The sequence below is a fragment of the Pagrus pagrus genome, assembly GCF_965226575.1.
Source record: "Pagrus pagrus genome assembly, chromosome: 2".
Classification (NCBI taxonomy): Eukaryota; Metazoa; Chordata; class Actinopteri; order Spariformes; family Sparidae; genus Pagrus; species Pagrus pagrus.
The window spans coordinates 31469968-31491117 of NC_140186.1; the positions used below are offsets into that span (position 1 = coordinate 31469968).

General features: G+C 41.7%; 1 protein-coding gene across 21 annotated transcripts in view; it reads left to right on the forward strand.

Moving 5' to 3' along the window:
* The window catches only part of rims1b (regulating synaptic membrane exocytosis 1b), an 88492-nt gene that overhangs the window by 28916 nt on the left and 38426 nt on the right, over nucleotides 1-21150 (forward strand). For 18 of the 21 annotated variants that reach the window (XM_084365540.1, XM_084365558.1, XM_084365544.1 and 15 more), the window contains 6 exons: nucleotides 311-331; nucleotides 8334-8632; nucleotides 9143-10044; nucleotides 18920-18960; nucleotides 19249-19359; nucleotides 19629-19728. In XM_084365540.1, the coding sequence (XP_084221666.1) occupies nucleotides 311-331; nucleotides 8334-8632; nucleotides 9143-10044; nucleotides 18920-18960; nucleotides 19249-19359; nucleotides 19629-19728 (1474 nt within the window). The remainder of the gene's footprint in view (nucleotides 1-310; nucleotides 332-8333; nucleotides 8633-9142; nucleotides 10045-18919; nucleotides 18961-19248; nucleotides 19360-19628; nucleotides 19729-21150) is intronic. The other 3 variants (XM_084365554.1, XM_084365560.1, XM_084365547.1) reach the window with 1 other exon arrangement.

Consider the following 21150-nt stretch of genomic DNA (forward strand, 5'->3'; position numbering starts at 1 on the left):
CTTCTTCCATTTTGGCCAGACGTACAATTTCCTAGCTGACAGAAGAACCAACAACTGCAGATGCAAGAGAGTAAGCTATGGGATTGGAACGGAGCCAGTGTGTGTACAAATCCACTTATGGATTACTGACTTAACTGAACAGAGGGAGTCCCTGATAGTTCATAGTTTTTGTAAACTTCTATTTCTCCAAGCGTTTACTGTACAGTGTGAGGTGGAGCCGTCTGGAACTGTTGTGTCCTCAGAAGATTTTCTCCCCAGTGTAAACCCTGACTAACTCTGTGTCCATTGTCTGTCTCCTCCCCTTGCAAAGTGTCTCATAGTGAAGGACAGGGTAAGGCTTGCTGGGTGATGGATTTTGATGCATGGGTCACCACTATTGTCTCCCCTTCACACTTGGGTCTGTGCTCATTCACAGCATCAGAACAGGAATTCAGACCCACTATCAGTCTCACAGATGATTGTGCTCAAGGGGTCCCAGGGCAGCTGGCTGATGATCCTGCGTCAGTACTCTAATTCTGAGAATGAATGCAGACCCTGGCGGGCAGAGCGAGCATGAGCCATAATATAGGCTGTCTGCAGGGGTGTCTGACCCTTGTGACCCATCCTGACCCCTCTTCCTATGGCTGTAGGCATGGCTGTGCTGAAAGAGGGATACTAGAATAAATCCTTGACTAAAATGGGGATGGGAGATTGGCATTTCAGCTGGCATGCATACTTTATTAGAAAGCACTCTACCCTACAGACCATTTATCTGAATGCACAATGAATGCACACTCATGCCTGTGCATGCTTTCCCTGCCTGTGTGTTTGAGACCAGACCAGCCTTGCCATGGGGAGACGGGAGGGGCCCAGGTATATGTTCCACTTTGTTTACTTACGACTTCCTGTTAATGCGTGGTCAAAATGTTGCCAACGTGTTGTTACTGCTGAGCCCTGTCAAGGTCACAAATGGTTGAGAGAATTTTAGTTTGGGATGTCGCTGAGCCTCGAATAGTCAGGAAGAGGATTCATTGTTTGGCCGTGCCTATGCTTCCAGGTAAGGCAGCAATCGAAAAGGGGAAAGTTGACTCTTATTCTTCATCCAGGCTTTTGATGTGCTGCTATAGGCCGACACCTGTCAGTGTATCCTAGTACAGCTCACTTCTCTCATTTAGCACATGTCGTGGAATCTCAATGCTTTTGCACTCATTTTAGGGGCACAACCTCCGAAGAGGAAAACTGAAATCAAATCACTGATTTCTTGAGTTATCAGTCAAATATCCAAAGCATGACTTCTCGAATCCAATGAAATAAAGACACTACAGACTTCTGCCGACCAAGCCAGCTAACTTCTGGTTTAGCACCTGGCTGACTAGAATGGAGATAAAATAATGTAATCGTGCGTCTTAGTTTAACGGAAATAGTCTTTTGGGCCCCAGTGCATCACGTGAGGATGTAATTACACTGTTTGGCCACTACAAAAACTGCCTTCAGCCTGGCGCTCTTTGTGGGGGCTTGATCTCGATGATGTGGCCAGCTGTCTTCTTTGCAGAGGAAGTTCCAGTCAGACCAACCGTGTTAAATAGTCCTCCTCCTCTTTGTTCTTGGATTTACTGGCAGACTAAAAACAACACGGCCATCCACTGTATCAGAGTATATAACATCATGCTATTCACTAACGTACGCGTTGTCTTGAGTGAGTGAGAACGGTCTGCGCAGCTCCAAAAATAGAAAATCAATATGTGGGTGGCCAATGTTGACAATGTGGCAGACCGCCACAAATAAATTATGCATGCTGCGTGATGCATGCATGTGTGATGAGGTGGGTGGGGCTGGAGTGCGGATGGTCTGTGTGCGCTGTAAAATTACATCGTTGATTGGAAAAAAAGTGGAAATTGGATTTTTTCTTCCTGGGTGGGCCGCCCAAGTAGAGCGTATGTATGGGAAACACTGGTAAATAATTCCTAACTCTACTGCTATATAAATGGAAAATTTACAACATTTCCTTCACTAATTGTAATAAGGTATGTCCTTCTTACTTTTCCAACAAAATAAGCATGTCTACACAGGTTTTTTAAACGTGGGTCAACCTACGAAAAACCTCCATTCCCACTTCCCGCAGGCAAAACAGCTCGTCTGTGATTTTTATCGGAACCATTAAGTTGGTAGGCAGCATGGAGCAGTAGGCAGCATGGAACCAGTGACAATGTTACATTGATCACCAGTTTGTACATTTTACAACAGTATCCTTATTTACGCAACACCACCGGATGTTGATAATACGTCATGATTTTTCGTGCGGTTGGGAAATACGTCAGAATGTAGTGCGTTCACCCGGGTCTTACGTTCTGATCAAAGCTTAGCCGAGCCGAGGTGATAAAAACTTGGTCTACTGCGGAGTCAATTGTCCCGAAAAGCTCGATCTTAGTGGGTTTAAGTGGGATTTTCGACCAGTGGAAAAGGGGTATTAGTCAGGATACGTATTAATATACAGTAGAACAGTTAACCATGAATGATCAGTAGATGGCATTACTGTTACACGTTAGAAATGCAACATGAATCTTAAATGAATAAAGGCTTGGAAAGTGTTAGAACAATGGACATTTTCTTTACCTTAAACAAGAATTTTGACTGAATGTGAGGAACATAATGGCAAATGAATAAAACAGTTACTTTATAATGATTTTAAAGTGTGCTGCAAAGTTCGAAGTTTTTAATGTTCAGTCAACTTGGTATGCAGATTTAGGATTCCGTCTTCACACTGTAGTGTTACTTGCCGTTTGATGTTGATGTCCACAGCCATTAAAGCAAACAGTCAATACCAATGACACATGAGGTCTGTTTATACCCAAACTGTGGAACAGACCCCATCTTTGTCCTGTGTCGTTAGTCTTTTTGGCCCTGATATTCTCACCAGGCCTCTATTGTAAATCAGTGTGAGGTGTCATTAAAAGCTAGTCCCTTTTAGGGAGTTGGCAACCTCTCCAGTCTGGATAGCATTTCTATGATAGTTTTGTGGCTGTTAAGTGGGGAGGAATCAGTTTGTTGAAAACAGAGTGAGTGTACCTAAAATGACCTTGTTGTGGGATGTAACAGGGCTGCTGGCTTTCTTGGCAGAGTAGCAAAGATAAAGCCATATGTGAGACTGGCTGATTAAAGGAAAAAAAGTAAGATGGGCAAAAAACCCTGGTCAATTTCCAGAGACTGGAAAAAAAGTGTTGTCAACAGATTAATTGAAGTTTGAGGTGTTTGGATCAAATAGAAGAACGCCATCTGTCAAGCATGATGGAGGAAGTGTGATGGTCGGGGGTGCTCTGGTGCTGGTGAAGTAGAAACTGTGCAGGATTAAGGGGATCTGGAATAAGGGAGACTACGGCTGTGGACGGCGCTTGATTGGAGTTTCATCCTACAACAGCATAATGACCCAAAGCACCGCTCCAAACTGTGCAAGAACTACTGATATAGTTATATATATATATATATATATATATATATATATCAATTATACTAATACAGTAGAATTTAATACCCTTGATAAGCACACATACCGTACCTTAAGAATAGTATACTACTGCAACCCTAGTATGCTGAATATAGGACCAGACTATTTATGATGTCACAAATAATGCTTGTAGGCCTGCCTCTTAAAACCAGATTATTAATGAGCACAGAGAAAATGTAAACTTTTCACAACAAATGTGAAAACAGCCTTGTAGTGTAAAACTCTGCAAATACATCATTCTACACAGTGAGGCTCAAATATTCAACTGTAGAAACAAGAGGAAAACACATTATTGACTTTAAGCATGGCCACAAACTTGAATCAGGTTGTTTTTATTATAACCATGATGACAAAGATCCACACATCTTAATGAATTAGTACTGTTAACCCAAACTAAGTGGTTTTCATGCCTAAACCTATAATACCTTTACCATAGCCTTGTCACATCATAAAGCAGAGTTACATTTCAACAGTGATTTGTAACAGTTTTAGAAGGCACAGACAAATGATGTGGTCAGATCACATCACATGATGACCTGCTCAGATCAGGAAAAACATCGTATGTGTCATTTTGGAAGAATGTTTACAGCATTTTGTTGGAGGTAATGTAGAGCACTGGGTCTTCTCTGCGATCCTGCGATCAGAAATGCAAAACCTGTGTGGATTTACAGCCACAGCAGCTCTGCTTTGCTTCCTCACCACTGAATGCATTTGGCCTGCTTGCAGACTTGATCTACTACCTTATTCGAGGAAATGGAGCATTATGTCTTTTGCGGCCGTCTTTCTTCCCACCATTCAGGATTTACCATTCCCTGAACGATGGCAGTTTACACCCAGCGCTGCCTCATCTCTCATTCTGTCGAGGTGTGTGTGTGTGTGTGTGTGTGTGTGTGTGTGTGTGTGTTTGCTGAGGGCAGGGTCACTGCACACGCTCACTGAAAGCCAACCACACCCTCCCCATTGCCCGCCACCCCTGAAGCTCCAATCTATTCTGCCCATTTGAGGAAAAGCTGATGTTCACACAATTCGGGCCTAAATGAATGCTGCTCTCGCCGTGTGCTGCTGTTGAATGCTGCTGCTGCTGACAGAGCTGCACGTCTTCACCATTTTGTCAGCAGATGAATGGAGCGGTGCTGGGGGCAGGCGATGAAGGCAAGAGGGTGTGGGCTAGAGAAGTATGAGTGACAGGTGTTCGGTATCTTCATTTGTCAAGTCAGCCAGGTGTTTCAGTTGAGCTGGAGGGTGAGGAGGGATGAAAGGAAATGAGAAAGGAAAAGAGGAGATTGAAGGAAATGTAAAGGAAAGAACAGAGGACAAGGAAAGTAAAAAAAAAAAAGGGAAAGAGAAGAAAATGAAGGGTAAAGAAAGGAAAATAATAAGAACAGGAGGGGAGGAAAGAAAAATTGAGATGAAAATTGAGATGAGAGAAAGCGGGAAAACAAATTTAAATAAATAAAAAGAAAAGGAAAGGAGAGGGAAATAAGGGGAAGAAAAATAAAGGAAATAAAGGGCAAGGAAATGAAGTTGATGGAGAGAAAAGGAAAATAAGGCGAGTAAGGGAAAGGGAAAAGAGAAGAAAATAACTGTATCGGAAAGGAAAAAGACAGAAAAAAGGAGAATAGAGGAAAGCAGGAAGAGACAGAAAATTAAATAAATGGAAAGAAAAGGAAACAAGAGGAGGGGGAAAAACAGCAAGGAGTGGAAGGGAACAGGAAATTGAAGAATAGAAAGGAAAAGAAGATGAGAGGAACAGAAATGAGAGCAGAGATGAATGGTAAGGAAAAGCAAAGAAATAAATGGCAAGGAAGGTAAAGGAAGGGAGATAAAATGAAATAATGGGAGGAGAGCAGAGCAAATCCATGCTCAGGTTCATGTCAGATAACCAATGCAATGGTGACTCAAGGCCGTCTACATGGCATTTGTGCGTTTTTTGTTGTGTTTTTTAGTTAAAGTTTTCTGTTGTCATTGTCCTTCAGTACTGACACACTCTGTTTCTGTCTCTCAGTTTTACAGCCACACACACACACACACACACACACACACACACACACACACACACACACACACACACACTGCTTTGTCCCCCTTTGTCTCACTGGCTCTTCTATGTGATTTGGTTACCATGGAGAAGCACATTTTTTAGGCAGAAGGAGGTTGACATTATTACATGAGAGAGATGGCACTGCTTATTCTCTACACACACATCTCGCCCACAGGCTGACGCCCACGCCACGCTCTTCTAGGCAAGAAGGTTTGAGAAATGTCCTACATATACATACTGTACACTTATCTGCACACACACACATTCTCACAGCACACTGCGCTCAACAACATGCAATGAGGCAGTGAGGTGAACTCGAATTGACACTATGGTGGGCTGCCACTGGACGGAGCTAGATGATTGGTGTGCTCTGCTGAGGCTCTGACATGCTCCGGCTGGTCTAGCATCGAGCGCTACTGCACATACATGTGTCACACACACACGGACATACGCACACACGCACGCGCGTGCACACACACAACACACAATTAATTCCCCCTACAATATCTTTCAGACTATCCAGGAATACAGTGCACAATCACTCCAGTGAAGGATTATATGTATTATATTCTTTGTGTGTGTGTTTGTGTGTGTGCGTGCATGCACCCATGTGTTCTATAACTTCTTTATTGTTTACTACCGTCCCCCCATCTGTGGCGTATAGGCTTTAAAGCACATAACAAACACAGGGGGCCATGCCTTTAGGAAATGAGATCGGTTTTTAATGTTTGAGAACACACTGGGCCGTGAACAGTCGTCCCATGATGTTTCTTCTATATGATGCTCTCATTCAAGGATTAAGCCTTTGGATTATGAGTATTTACTCCCCGTCATTGGCAGGGACTTGCAAAGCAACCTATAGATACTCACATGCTGATTGACCCTCAATTCTAGGGCTGAACATGTTTTATTCCTGTGCCAATATGGTGCTTCACACTTGATACCAACACCAACACCAACACCAAAACCATATATACATATATATATATATATATATATATATATATATATATATATATATATATATATATATATATATATATACACACATATATACATATATATATACATATACATATTGGCAAAAAATATTCCTGTGCCTTATATATTATTTCCTTTATATATATATATATATATATGCTGTAGCTTCTGGCTTTTTTGTGTGACAGTGAAATGGTATAGAGCTGATTTGGAACCAGCATGTTTAGTGACTGTATGTCAGTGAATCTTAAATAGGTTCTGATATAAATGATCCAATCATATCCCAGCTGAGATCTTGTGAGACAGCTGTTCACACACCTTTGTGACTGTATTTTGCATTTTGGGTTTGGCATGGTTTGAGTGCAGAGTGTTTCATAGTTGGGTGGGTTTATAGGTTAGAAGTTGTGATGTTATGATGTTTGAGCTGGTATTGTCAGTTGATGATGAGTTGAATAATGGTGAGGAGCTGAAAGGATTACAGGCCACTGCTAATCTGTGGCCCCTCAGCTGAGGTAAAGAGGTGGTGAAAGACAGGGAGAGAAAGAGACTGCAGTGTGCGGCTGGGTGGCTGCCCGACAGCTGTGGGCCGTGCGGGCAGCTGATTTACTTTAGATTAGTCTGGACATGCGCCAACTAGGATTCAATCAGGCCATGATGAATGTGCTTTGGCACGCTGACGGCTAACTGCTAACTGCTAACTGCTAAACTGACTGTTAACGGTCCATCCCACTGTCGATCAAGGAGTAACATTTTGGGGTTTCCAGAGGTGCCAGAGGTGTTTTGATTTCAACTTGTGCCAAGGTTTTTGCAGCGGAATACAAGGGACAACTGTGTTTCCTCTTTGCTTTGGATTTATTCTCTGAAAAATAAACCGTTGGGATTATAAATACGGACGGAGATAAATCCTGTTTTTGTGCTGTCGAAGTGAGGTGATATTCAGTAGCTATGGCTACATGTGAGTATCTGATGCTGTTGGAGGTTTTGAAGATGCTCTGATGCTGTCTGAGGGTTTGATTTCTTGGATGGAGAATCAAATTTGATAATAGCTGGTGTACATGGCTGTGGTCGTCAGTCTCCCTTAGTTATAATGCATTTCATTGAATTTTAGAGGATAAATCACAGACAATCATTGCCTGTATGTACAAAGATGATGCACTGACTATAACAGCCACCCCCCCATGAATGAAAACAATGCATATGTATACAGTACAATGCCAGTTAGGATTGATCTATTCTTCCTCTTCTTCCACAAAATGTTTTGCAGCCCTCTATAGTGTTATCTTTTTAGGTAACAGTACACTATTACAATTGTATCACAAACATGAGCATATTTTTTTTAATGGGCTACAACACAATAAGAGTCAATTCCCAGCAATAGAGCCACAGGGCAGGTGAAACATGGGGGTTCTGTAGTTTCTCAAATTTTATAGAATTGGCCATAGAAGGACTGAGCTGTGTTCACGGGTAATGCATATGCTGAAATATTAAAACGGACCAGCTGTCTGTCATATATGAGTGCTCTCTAATATTTGATTAGCTGTAGCAAAGAAAGAAGGGGAAAGCATGTGGGAACACCAAGATGTTCTTTAAATGAATTAAAAAAAAGCTAAGCTATTTAAGCTACAAGATGCTACAATTGCTTTTAATTTTTAATATCTAGGAAAGAAGACTTTTGTATCATAGGCATGTATACTGACATTTAAAAAAATGTTTTTAGGTATTCTATCTATCTATTTAAGATTGATCCCCAGAGGGGTAATTGTCAGTGTAATGTCCTTTAATACTACTGAACACACTTTGCAAACACCGTTGTCCTTTCCTCTCCTGTAGGTAATGTGGGTATGCAACCTGTGCCGTAAACAGCAGGAGATTCTCACCAAATCAGGAGAATGGTTTTCGGGGTCAGGGGTGCGGCCTGGAAGCCCGAGCACCTCCTTGATCAACCCAGCCACTGGAGGTGAGGCGCAACGGGACAGGAAGCTACTACGCTCCAGGTCTCAAGCCCCGCCCAGCACCAACAGCAACGCAGGGCTGCCCGACGGGACACAGCCGCCCGCTGGTGTCACTGCTGCCAAGGGCACAGACACCATGCCCGGCTCCCGCTCTCAAAGTGAACCACCTAGAGAAAAGTAAGGCCTCCAGTAGCTGACACTACGTATGCTTTACATGTACAGCCTATACCTTTTTTAAATTAACATAGTGGGAATAGAGAACGGGGACCATATTTTTCAAAAAACTGAGAAAGCCAGAACTGCTTGTTGACTAAAGCTCCTCTTGTTTTTTAATCTCTGGGGTAAAAAAAGCAGTACATCTGTGCCTGTTCTGGTTTAACCAATGGAGAAGCTAGGTCACAGGTTTTAGTCTTGAGAGATCTTTGATTGAATCCCTTTGTTTTTATTCAGCGGGTGAGTTAGGTAAGAATTCATCACATGTCTCATGTTGGTTTTAATGTGTTCGTATAAAAGTCACCAAGGTTTTGCAAATATTGAGAGAAATGTTCTGAGCACAGGATATTTCATACAGGATATTTATCATATTACAAATGCTATCATTGCTCGTAGTGGAAAAGGTGCACCTGTCTTTATGTCTGTGTAAGTCAACTATTTTGTACATGGTATAATGACTGCTCTCTCACACAGGAAAAGGCCAGTCTCCCTTCATGAACAAAATGGCAAGGGAGGCATGGGGCGTGGTAGTGGCCGGAGAACTGCCGGGAAGCTGCCGGCTCAGTCGTCCCTGGATGAGCGAGTGGTGCCTGGGGACAGAGGAGAGAGACGGTTGGGAGATGGACGTAGGCTGGAGAAGATCCATTCTCAGGACTACGAGGATGGGCAACAGAACTTGGGTCACTCAGAAACACACCGGAGACGCCCAGAGGATGAAGAGCAGAGGGAGCGCCAGCGGCGTGAGGAGGAGTTCCAGAACCGTTACCGTAGTGATCCTAACCTGGCACGATACCCCGTGAAACCACAGAAGGAAGAGCAGGAGATGCGCATGCATGCTAAGGTGTCCAAGGTACGCCATGAACGACGACACAGTGATCTAGCGATCAACGAGGTTGGACTGGGGCCTGGTGAAGGAGGAGGTGGAGGCAGTGCAGGGGAGGTGCCTGAAAACCGTCTGGCCAGGAGGGGTGGAGGTGGGGAGGGAGACCGCAAGGCTGTCTTGGAGAACCACCGAGCTTACTCTGTGGATAGGACCGTGGGGGTTGGAGGGAAAGCTCCACCTGCCGGAAGTGGAGTAAGATCAGGACCCCAACCTGGGGGACCGCCGCCTCCAGATTGGGGCCCGAACAAAGGCCGCCTGGATCCTGGTACAACAAGGACACCAAGGGACAAGGGTGGGGAGAACCTACTGAGGAAGGACTCTCAGAGCTCGGACCAGTCGGAGTCTTTGCGGCCGCCCCCTCCACGGTCATACAAGAGCAAGCGCGGAGTCAACAAGAGGCAGATGTCCATCAGCAGCTCAGAGGAGGAGGGCGGCTCCACGCCCGAGTACACCAGCTGTGAGGACGTGGACATGGAAAGCGTCAGCGAGAAAGGTCAGTCAGACAGATGTGCTCACTCCACCAGCTTACTAAGCAAAACATGTCCAAACTTGCTTACCTTGCACTGCTTGCTGTCTGTCATCCATTCCCTTACATTAGACACTGTTATAATCATTGTTGAAGCTAGCTTTAAAATCTTGGCTGCTTTTTTTTCGACTCGCCAAAACTTGTTAATCAGCTGCTGCGAAACTCACCTAGCTCACATGCCCTTCCTTAATCTGCACACGTGATCCTCATTCTGGATACCTGAATCATAAAGACCTTCATTTGATCACTGAATTTGCTGTTTTCTCATCATTGTCAAGAGCACTTTCAGACTTTGATCTGCTGTACACTCATCACAGCAGTAATAGGTTTGATGGCTAATTGTAGCCTGACCTGCAGCTACACACACACACACACACACACACACACACACACACACACAGACAGACACAATGTTTTTCAGAGGAAAGATGGTTGTAAACATTCACTGACCCAAAAACATCTGAGAAAACAAAATAATAAAGCTCCGTTACATTTTTAGTCCTCTTCCCACACCTCATGGCCACATTCTCCTGGCCCTTGCAGCTAAATTGCCTTGGTAGTAGAAATACAATAATGTGCAAACAAAGTGAAGAGATATTTTTGGTTCATAAGATTATTCTAATACCATCACATTCTAATTGCAGGCAGTAAAACTATACGATAAGTGATAGGATGAGGCACCCACCCAGCGCACAGTGCATTACTGTGTGTCATCTACACCTCTGTGCTGTGGCTAAACCCTGGTGCTCTCAGGACAGCTCTCATTTATTTGGAGAGTCCCTGTGATTTAGGCCAGCAGATTTGTGGAATTAGGCCAGTGGCTCGCATGCTACGTAATGCTTCTCAAACAGCCAGCTGCACCAGCCAACCACGGACGACCAGCTAAATTCAAGCTTGGCTGTGGCTGTGTGGTTACTGCTAGCTCCTTGCAACCTTGCTATGTATTTTGCAGCTGCTGTTAGAGGGGCGATGCCAGACTGTGCTTAAAGCCACGGGACAGCGTCTAAGTTCAAGAGGCGCTAGGTAGAGTTGGCTGTGCTCTATCAGCTTATCTCTCTCACCGGTCACAGAAAGACCTATTCCAGATGTTTTAAACCAGATTACTATAACTCAGGGACTGGTAATGGGTAAATGGTGTGGATTGAGATTATTAGCTGTTTTAAACAGTTTAGCGAGCCGGGTCTCAAAACAGGATGTCTGCTTTTAGTCTCATCTGTGGAATGAAGCATGTCTTGCAGGTTAATGTGCATTATATAGATATAGAGATATATGATACACTAGGTTAAGTGGGATGGTAACACATGGTCAAGTGCTCTTTTTCTTTTTTTGGAAGAAATTGCATTTTACGATCTATTATTGCTCTGGGGTTGGTGTCAGCTGATTGCATTAACTGTAGACCAACTGTCTTGGCAAGAGAGGCTTTGGTGTCAAGTGGTGGTCTGGGTGTTACTGCAGGTTTATGAGACGTGATAAACAGCCTCATGTTATGAGTCCGCAATTAATGCGCCTCATAATTAAAGGGTAGGACCTCGCAATTAAAAGATAAGCATCTTTGCTAGACTGCAAGCTTCTTCAGATTAATGCACGAAACAAACATAAATAGCATCAAATTTCAATCACATTTTCCACATTGTTTGAGATTTTATTGGCACACTTAATCACTTCACCTCATTTGCCGTCCTCTTCCACAGTGGTGTGATTGCACTGGTATGCAGAATTAGTGCCGTCAATTGTCCTCAATGCGCCCACCTCCTAATATTCACATCACAGTAGTGTAAGGAAGCGTGCAACAGTCAATTGACTAGTTTTATGGAAATGTGTCTAGAATATACGTTTTTAATGGATTGAACCTTGGATATTGACACATGATCACCTTTTAAGTTGATATTGTGAACTTGGTGTTAAACAGTTACTTATTTACACATCCAACAGTTACAGAGCACAACTATCATTCACACTGAGTCTTTTTGGCCACCTGGCAAGTCCAGGTCCAACAGTCAACCTCTTTTAGCTGTTTTAGTCTCTACAATCTTCCCGAGGGCAATATCTGTCTCTTAGGCTGCTGAATCAGAAATACTTTATTATCCCAGAGGGGAAGTTGTTTATGTTACAGCTACTCCCATTCAAAGTTCAGTATGATAATAACAATAATAATAATAATAATAATAATAATAATAATAATGATAAGATCTATATATAAACAAGAACCTTCAGAACAACAAAAACAACAAACAACAACAAAAACAAAACAAAAATACAAGAAATGTACACATGAATGCTCCAGTATGTTCATCAGCGAGTAGAGCTGGTCAATGAATCTATTAGACTGAAAGAAAATGAATTGCCAACTATTTTGATAGTCAATTAATCATCATCATTAATCAAGTCAAGTTTTAAGCAAAACTGTTTAACCTTTGCCAGTTTCAGATTCCTTAATGTGAAGATTTACTGCTGTGCGGGCTCCCTGGTACTGTAGCTCAGTTGGTAGAGCATGTGCCCCACGTACAGTGGCTGTGTTCTCGCCACAATGCCCCAGGGTTTGGATCTAACCTGTGGCCCTTTGCTTCATGTAATCCCCCCTCTGTCTGTCTTCACCTGTACTATCAGAATTTTTTTAAAGTTTTATTGTTCTTCTTTGTTATTTATGGTAGTAAATGAAGAGTAGTTAAACTCTGAAAGCATGTGCCTTCCCAGTATTTTATTTTGTGGTGCTAAACCAAAGTCATACAGTACATTCCAACTGCTGAATACACAAAGGTATAAAGGGAGCACACACACAAATCTTCAGGACAAAGTTGACAACTCGCAATTTCCCCAGTTTATTCTGGCTGTGTCTACCAACATGCTAACATTTTGGTCTTGTGGCAAATACAACAACTTCCTACTGAGCAGGCAACGTCTGTGGACGTCCAAAACAGGTTGATATCATGTCCATCGGGCCAGGCCATGATCTGGATGTCCGTGACAGCCAGAATTAGTTGATAAATGACGTTGAGAAAAGACGTCGAGTCAGGCCATAATCTAGACATCCACTGACAGCCAGAATTAGTCGACAAACGACATGTAAACGTCTATACAACGTCCAGAAGAGACGTATAAAAAACTTTGATTCTGGCTCCCCAGAGGACGTCTTGGATGTACATAAATGACGTCTAAAAGACGTGATCTAGACCACCCTTTGCTCACTGGGCTAATTCAAGATATTTATTGAACTCCTAAGGGACATGAATGAATGAAAAAGCATTAATGAATTGTAAATGTAGTTATTAAACTAAATGCAAATAGGGGGAATACTTCACTAAGATCAAAAAGCAAAAATCATTTAAGAATAAGCTCTGCATCAACCTTCAGAAAGAATGCATGAAGAAGGTTATGTCCTACTTTCCTGCGGGGATGGATGGGCTGATAATGAGGCGGACTTCCTGGAAAGCGCCGAGCATGGTGAGCAGACAGTGGTCAGGACACAGCCACATGATGACTGCTGTACAGTAGGTTCAGTGAAGCAGCTGGTCTCGCCTCTTCTTGCCCTTGAGTCCAGGCTCAGACAAGGTCTATCTCAGACCACAGAGGAGACACAACATCATGGATTCTCTGGCTGCAGAGTTGGGATGCACGGAGCCAAAAAGTCTTCAGGAATTGAAAAGTTAACTACACAAAAAAAGGAGGATTACAAAATTAATGATTTCATTCTGGAATCTCTTTTTACTGAGAGCTAAACAAAGCTATAGAATGAACTATAGCTTTGTTTAGCTCTCAGTAAAAAGTGAAAAAGAAAAGCCGTCCATATTACCTGTTGCTGCATGGCCAAGCAAAGGAGCTTTACGACGGAGAGCCCAAAAAGGGGTGATGAGCAAAAGCTAAAAGTCAGGATGAGAGGCGAAGGGACAAGAGAGAAGAGGAGAGGCGACATGTTTTACAAAGTTTTATAGTCTAGGGGCGTGTTTGGGAAGAAAGAGGATAGTTGGCGCTCCTTTACTGATTACTAATTAATTCCTTTGTGTGGAAAGAGAACTGGCCCTTTTCTTAAAGGGGAATAACTAACATAGCAAACATTTTCTTATCTGCAGCATGGGATTATACACGTAACAGTGGAGCACATATAAAATAGAAAATGATACGTAGTTAAATCATAAGAAAATCATACTGCTAAAAATTAAATTCACTAATGTGGCCTTCCCCCTATCATTGTGTTAAAGGTTATTACCAATATCTAAATGATTACAAGTTGTGAAACACAAAATATATATATTTACACAATCAAGTATATAGTTCTGACCATTTCAGTCACTTAGGGTGAAAAGAAGGAGAAGAAAGGCACCGACTTAGTGAGGAATACAGTGTATTTATCTTGAGTCTAGGTTTAAGACATAAGGATGAAGATGTAAAGTCCATGATGATGGTACAAGGCATGTCTTTCACAGTTCTGTTCCTCGTCATTCTTGACATCCTTTCTCCTTAAGGTCAGAGGTCATGGGTCTGTGTGTGTCTCTGTGCATTCCAACACAGGCACAAAGAGTGTTATGATTGAACCATTAAAATGATTAAGAAAGAATTTAGTTAATTTGTACACCGACTGGCAAAACATTATGACCACCTGCCTAATATTGTGAAGGTTCCCCTTGTGCAGCCAAAACAGCTCTGGCCTGTCAAGACATGGACTTAAGACCTCTGAGGGTGTCCTGTGGTGTCTGGCACCAGGGCGTTTTATAGTGGATCCTCTGGGTCCTGTATGTTGGGGGGTGGGGCCTCCATGGATCAGACCTGCTCCAGCACATCTTACAGATGCTCGATCAGATTGGGATCTGGGGAATTTGGAGGCCCGGTCAACACCATCACCCTTTATTGTGTTCCTCGAGCTGTTCCTGAGCAGTGTTTGCGGTGTGTCAGGGCACATTGTCCTGCTGGGGGGCCACTGCCATCAGGTAGTGTTGTTGTGATGAGGGGGTGTACTTGGTCCACAACAGTGTTTGGAGGGGTGGTGCATGTCAAGTGGCATTCACATGAGGTTTCCCAGCAGAACATCGCATTGTGATGAGATGATCAATGTTATTCACGTCACCTGTCAGTGGTTTTACTGTTGTGGCTGATCGGTGTATATTCCAATGATTTTTTAACATTTTATAGACTAAACAATGAATCAAATAATTGTCAAAATATCCATATTATAATAATCAATAATGAAATAATTGTTAGTTGTGGCCCCACCAGTTATTTGGTGCTGAGCAGATAGTGTACAACGGCTTATTCAGACCTTTTTCACTGAACAGCTAAACAATGAGCTGAAACTCTTTGACTACACTCTCTGAAAACCTTTCACAGGGTTCATCATTCATGAATTGCTATTGAAGAAATATTGATTATTGCCACTTGAAGTAATATTTTAGATATTCAAACTGAGTCAGATGACGTTCTGTGTTGTGAAAAGGTTGTTAGTACCATTCAAAGATAATCAAAAAAGACATTGCAGACTATATTGTTGTCCTCACCTTTTCTTTTATGGTCTGTTAATGGTGTTTGAATGCTGGTGTGATTGCCCTGTTGGACTTTGTTTAAGCCCACTGGAACACTGCAGAAGAAGTGGGTTAAAAAACTTACTTGAACATGTAGAACTGAGATTAACTGGATCTACATACAAAATATTATCAAGACGAATAAGATAGAGCAACTTTACACAATGATGTATACAGTAATGTCTGGTTGTAAGGCTGAATATATTTTTGTAGAACTTAATTTTGTAAAGTCAGTAAATGATTACTATTAAATCTATTGATTACTTGTGGGTGTTTTTCCACCAAGTGCCTGTCTAACAGGTAAACATAAGCTTCAATAGTTTTAAGATATAAATCAGGTGGATGAGATTTGACAGTTTGCGCATTTAACTGGATTCTAATAATTGATTTATTGTTAACATAATGCAGCTTAGTAGCTCCAGTCCCTTTATTGATCATCATAAGTTAATACTACCTCATAGTTTCATATTAGTATGACATCACCTGACATAATGAATATTCTGAATGTATCTAGACTTGTGAAACGTTCTGTCTACTATATTTGTCAAGCAAAAAGCAGTAAAATAGATGGATTTAATGCAAAAAAAAAGGACTGAGGCAGTGCGTGCATGCAGCTCAGATTACCAGCTCTGATTTTTTCCCCCCAACGCTCATCACAAAACAAACATGATGTATAAGAGGAAGTTGTTATGTAATTTTCATGCAGAAACAGCTGATTATATGTTCCGAGAATTCTCTTAGCAGGATTACTGTAAACATCGTTTACATTGTGGTTTCCCCTTACTGCCCAATAAACTGCATCCCGCCGGATATACAAGCGTACAGTATACGTATATAGACTGAGGCTTTACTAACATATCAGCTTTGACTCAGTGTTCCAAAATAGAAACAATGATTGATTCAATTAGGTTATTTATTCGGTGTACAGAAGAACACCAAGGTGATAATGGTGCTGAGGAAATGGAAGGGGAGGTCTGCTGGATGACACTGTGATCCAGTGTACCACTATAGCCATTAGTGTGTGTGTGTGTGCAGAAAAAATATTTAAAACATAAAACTCATTACAGAGTGATTGTGAATATGTTTGTAATAATATGTTGAATGAATGTGATCAACTGCATGTCATAGCATTAACTAGCCAGGGTTTCTAAATTCCATTCATCTGTGTTACCAGTGCATGAATAGGACCTGATACAGGGTTATACAGACTGGGATTTGCTAGCTGTTGTTGTGGTCATCAAATGTGTTTGTAGTCAAAATCAAACCAGCCCCATATGCTTTTCTTAAGAATTGAGACAATACAAACAGTGCTCCATCAATCCATATTTTCAACCCAAGGAATAAGTATAACAAAAAAGAACATTTCACTTCCTGTCCAATGCTACCATATCCAGTCCACCGAGCCATCCAGTCCATCACATCTAGTGTGATGAGCTGGAAAATATACTGCGACAAGAGAATATGTCAGTGGCAGAGCAGAGAGGCTACGATATCACTGGGTGATAAATACTAAAACCAGAGAGTCTCTCTGCACCTGGCTGATGAGTCAGCTGGGCTGAGTAAATGGTCTATAGGCCATCTCACAGCAGTGCAGATCCTCACTGTTTCACATATAGTGTACTCCTTAGCCTGATGGTTAGGGTAAGGTAATTTTTTATACAATCTCAGGCCTGATCCTAGATTTGTATAAGCGCACATGTTGACAAGTGTGTTGGATGACGTGCGGTCTGTGGAGCCTGGCATATTCCAGAATAGATGTAACTCTTCCTTTAAGAATTGTATTGTTTGCTATTTGTTCTACTCCCTCATTGAAGCAGATGTAATGTTGGATAATGGCGACTTCATTTATTAATCTTGATTTGATTTGATATTTCTGTTAGCATAGCTAGCTAGCATGATTAATGCATCTGGTCAAGGCAGTCAGGTTGAAATCTCCACACCTGGCTGAAATGAATGGCACTGGATGTGTTAATTGTGCTAAATGACAATAAAGATGCACATGTATTTAAATAGTTTGTAGTGTCATGGAGACAAATGTAAGTGAGTTCAAGATCATGTGACAAGATCAATTTATATATTTTGTATGATGGTGGGATTTTCTCAAGCTTGTTCATTCTACTGCCTGCAATTGGTTAAAGTAGTTGGTGCAAACCAACGTATACACACACACACACACACACACACACACACACACACACACACACACACACACACACACACGCTGTTTTCCTGTTTATTAAGAACAATACTACATTAATACCTGCAAAGAGCCTCCTCAGCAGTTTAAACAGTGTGGAGTCAGCAGTTACCCTCTCAGCTGCTCTCAGTGGACTTTCAGATTTCAGATTAGCAGCTCTGTAGTCATGTCTACTCAGACTTTTTTCAGGTTCTCTGATCTCTATCACCGATGATCTTATTGGTAACCTTTAGTATTTTACATTTAATTTTCAATAAGAAATGACTTTGACAAACAGCAGCGCATGTGCTGTATATTTTATTTCCATAATGTTGAAGCTCTATTTGCTTCCTTCCTGCTCTCCTTTGTCAGAAGCTTCAACTAATTCAATCCTCTACCAGGCTAGAGCATCTCACTTACCTTGAAACTGAGATTCTTCAAAGTCTTTTAAATCCCCGTCTGATGTCACCTTGCTGTTGTTTCATTCCTGTGGTGGAGAAGTGGCCATGGATCTTGCAGGCTGCTCTGGTCAGATGCTGGGCCAGTTAGTTCTTCTACCTGAGCTGACCATCTGTCAGTGTTTATGAGAGCTGGGGTACTCTGACAGTCACTGGGGTCTTTGTTCCCAGCCAGGCTCTGGCAGGAGTTTTGGACAGGCTGACTTGGAGCATAGTAAATTAGTTTGATTATGAATGAAGTTAATTTCTGTTAGCTGTGGTTCTCTAATGACATTTGAATTGTATTTTCTCAGTCCCAATATTAAATATCCTTTATTTCTTTCTTGTTTTCCGCAATTTCCAAAACAGCATTGCATGTTAAGGAGGTCTATTCTAGAAAAGGAATGTCAGGGGATTTCAACAACTCTGTAACTTTGGCATTTGGGATAATATGTACATACCTATGGAGCACCAAGTCCTTGGGTATTCCCATACTATCTTTAAGAAGGTGACCAGTCTGTCAGGAGGGCAATATGCAGATAAGGATGAGAAGATAAATCCATAAGAGGCCTTACCGGACACTGACATATTTTTACCTAGTCTTTCATTCCTGAAATTGAAATCATACATTATGATGTACATTTACTGTACATAAAAGACACACTACTGCTTGGTAGTGACAAAGGCCTGTAACTTATTTTCCCTCTTTCTCCATGCAGGTGACTGGGACTGTCATTCTCTAGATCCTGCAGTGTGGCACGTAAGTCTCAACAAAACATGAGTGTTAACGTGCTGCATCTGCCCTGAATACTTACATTAACTCACATACACCTGTATGTACTCACATGCACACACACACACACAAATTAACAAAATAAAGTAATACAAATCAAACACAAATGTTTTCATACAATTACATAGAATAAACCTATTAAAGCCTAATCAGTAACATTATCACACCCTCTTTCTCCCTTTCATTTTTAACATTTTCTCCTTCCCCCATCCATTTTTCCCTACCCTCCTTCACACTCCATGACTGCTCCTGCAGCATCCAGTTACCTGGCAGCCATCCAAAGAGGGCGACCACCTAATTGGACGCATCACGCTAAGCAAGAGGTCGGCCATGCCCCGTGAGGCGGGCTCCCTCCTCGGCCTAAAAGTAAGTAGAATTCATTCCCACTCAGACCTGCATCACACCTGGCTTGTAAATAACTTGTGCTACATTGAAACTGTAAATAGAGATATTTCATAATTGCTGTAAAAGTGTACTGTATGTTGTAATAAGTAACAAACATTGAAAGATAAAGAGTGTTCGATGACACAAGTACATTGAATAGTGCCTGTGTGCTGATTTTAATGAAATTACCACCGAATCTGCCAACATGAAGCTCTGTTCCCATCCATTCTCTATGTTTGTCTTGTTTGCAGGTGGTAGGAGGGAAGATGACAGAGACGGGGAGACTTGGGGCCTTTATCACCAAAGTCAAGAAAGGCAGCCTGGCAGATGTGGTGGGACACCTACGAGCAGGTGCAGATCTATTAAACATGTAGTTTCAGTGCAGGAACTGCTGCGCTTGTAACCTTGGTTGATCATGGTGTAATTGAGGAGCGTATTTTAAAAGTCAAACTGAAATTGAAATGTGTTTTTGCCAGGAGGTCAGTTTGTACTGTTTATCCTTGAAGTTCTTGTTCTCGGGGGGGCGTGAATATTTTTATTGTAATTTTGTTGGGCGGCTCTAGCTCAGGAGGTAGAGTGGGTCGTCCAGTAATTGAAAGGTCACTGGTTCAAACCCCTGCTCCCCTGGCTGCACCTCGAAGTACCCTTATCCAAGTCTGTTTACCATCCATACTGGGGCAATATCTCTGAAGGGGTCGACACCATAATGGCACAGCTAGTTAACCAGCTGAGGACTGATGTTGTTAGCCATTACTTAGTCCTATCTGTTTGAGCACTCCATATGTTACTCCATGTCATGATTTGTATCATGTGCAGTAACCTATGGAGAGTTGAAATTACCTACAGACCTACCTGTTGCTGTGAGTTTTGACAGTCTGGTCACCACTTCTAGGCCTATGAAAAAGAAACACCCCTCTTTTGTATAATGTGGAATGTGTGAAGCTGCAGATGACTCACTGGTGTTGAAATAAGAAAAAGTGTGTTCAGTTTTCATTGTAATGTTGTAAGGATGCCATGGTTTGGTTAGATTTAGTCACAAAAACAATTGGCTAGGATTAGAAAAAGATCATGTTTTGGCTCACCTGGTTTAATTTAGGCCGTCCTGATTTCACATCAAATATTTCTGCTTTCGTTTCCACTAACATGGCTGGAAAATGTCTCAAAAATGTCTCGTTCAAAACATCCGTTGGTTTTTGCATTTACAAAAACGCTGTCTTGAAAAGTAGTCTTTTTGCTTGACAGCCAAGTCGTCATGCCAACACAATTCCCTCCCTCTTCCTGACATTAAACTAAGCTCATACACACATGGACATACAAGCGGTTGTATGTGATACGACAAATATTTTGGAACTGTTGATATCATACGTATAAAATGTGTGAGGGATAATGCCTGACAAGATTCAAGATTCAAAGGGTTAGGGTTAGGAAATGAAATTGCAACCACTCTGTTTACTGTGCAAAAAATAGTGCAACCAGAAAATAAAATTTAAATAAGAAAATAAAACTGAAAAGAGAATAAAATAAAAGACTTAAATTTAACTAGAAAAAAATAAAAATAAAATAAAATATATATACACTGTGTGCACAATTATTAGGCAAGTTGTATTTTTGAGGATTCATTTATTATTGAACAACTACAGTGCTCTCGGTCAATCCAAAATGTTAATAAACCTCAAACCTGAATATTTAAGAAAGTGAGGAAAAGAAAGAAAAAGAAAAAGTGAGGTTTTGGCTTTCTTAGGAAAATATCTATGTGTGCACAATTATTGGGCA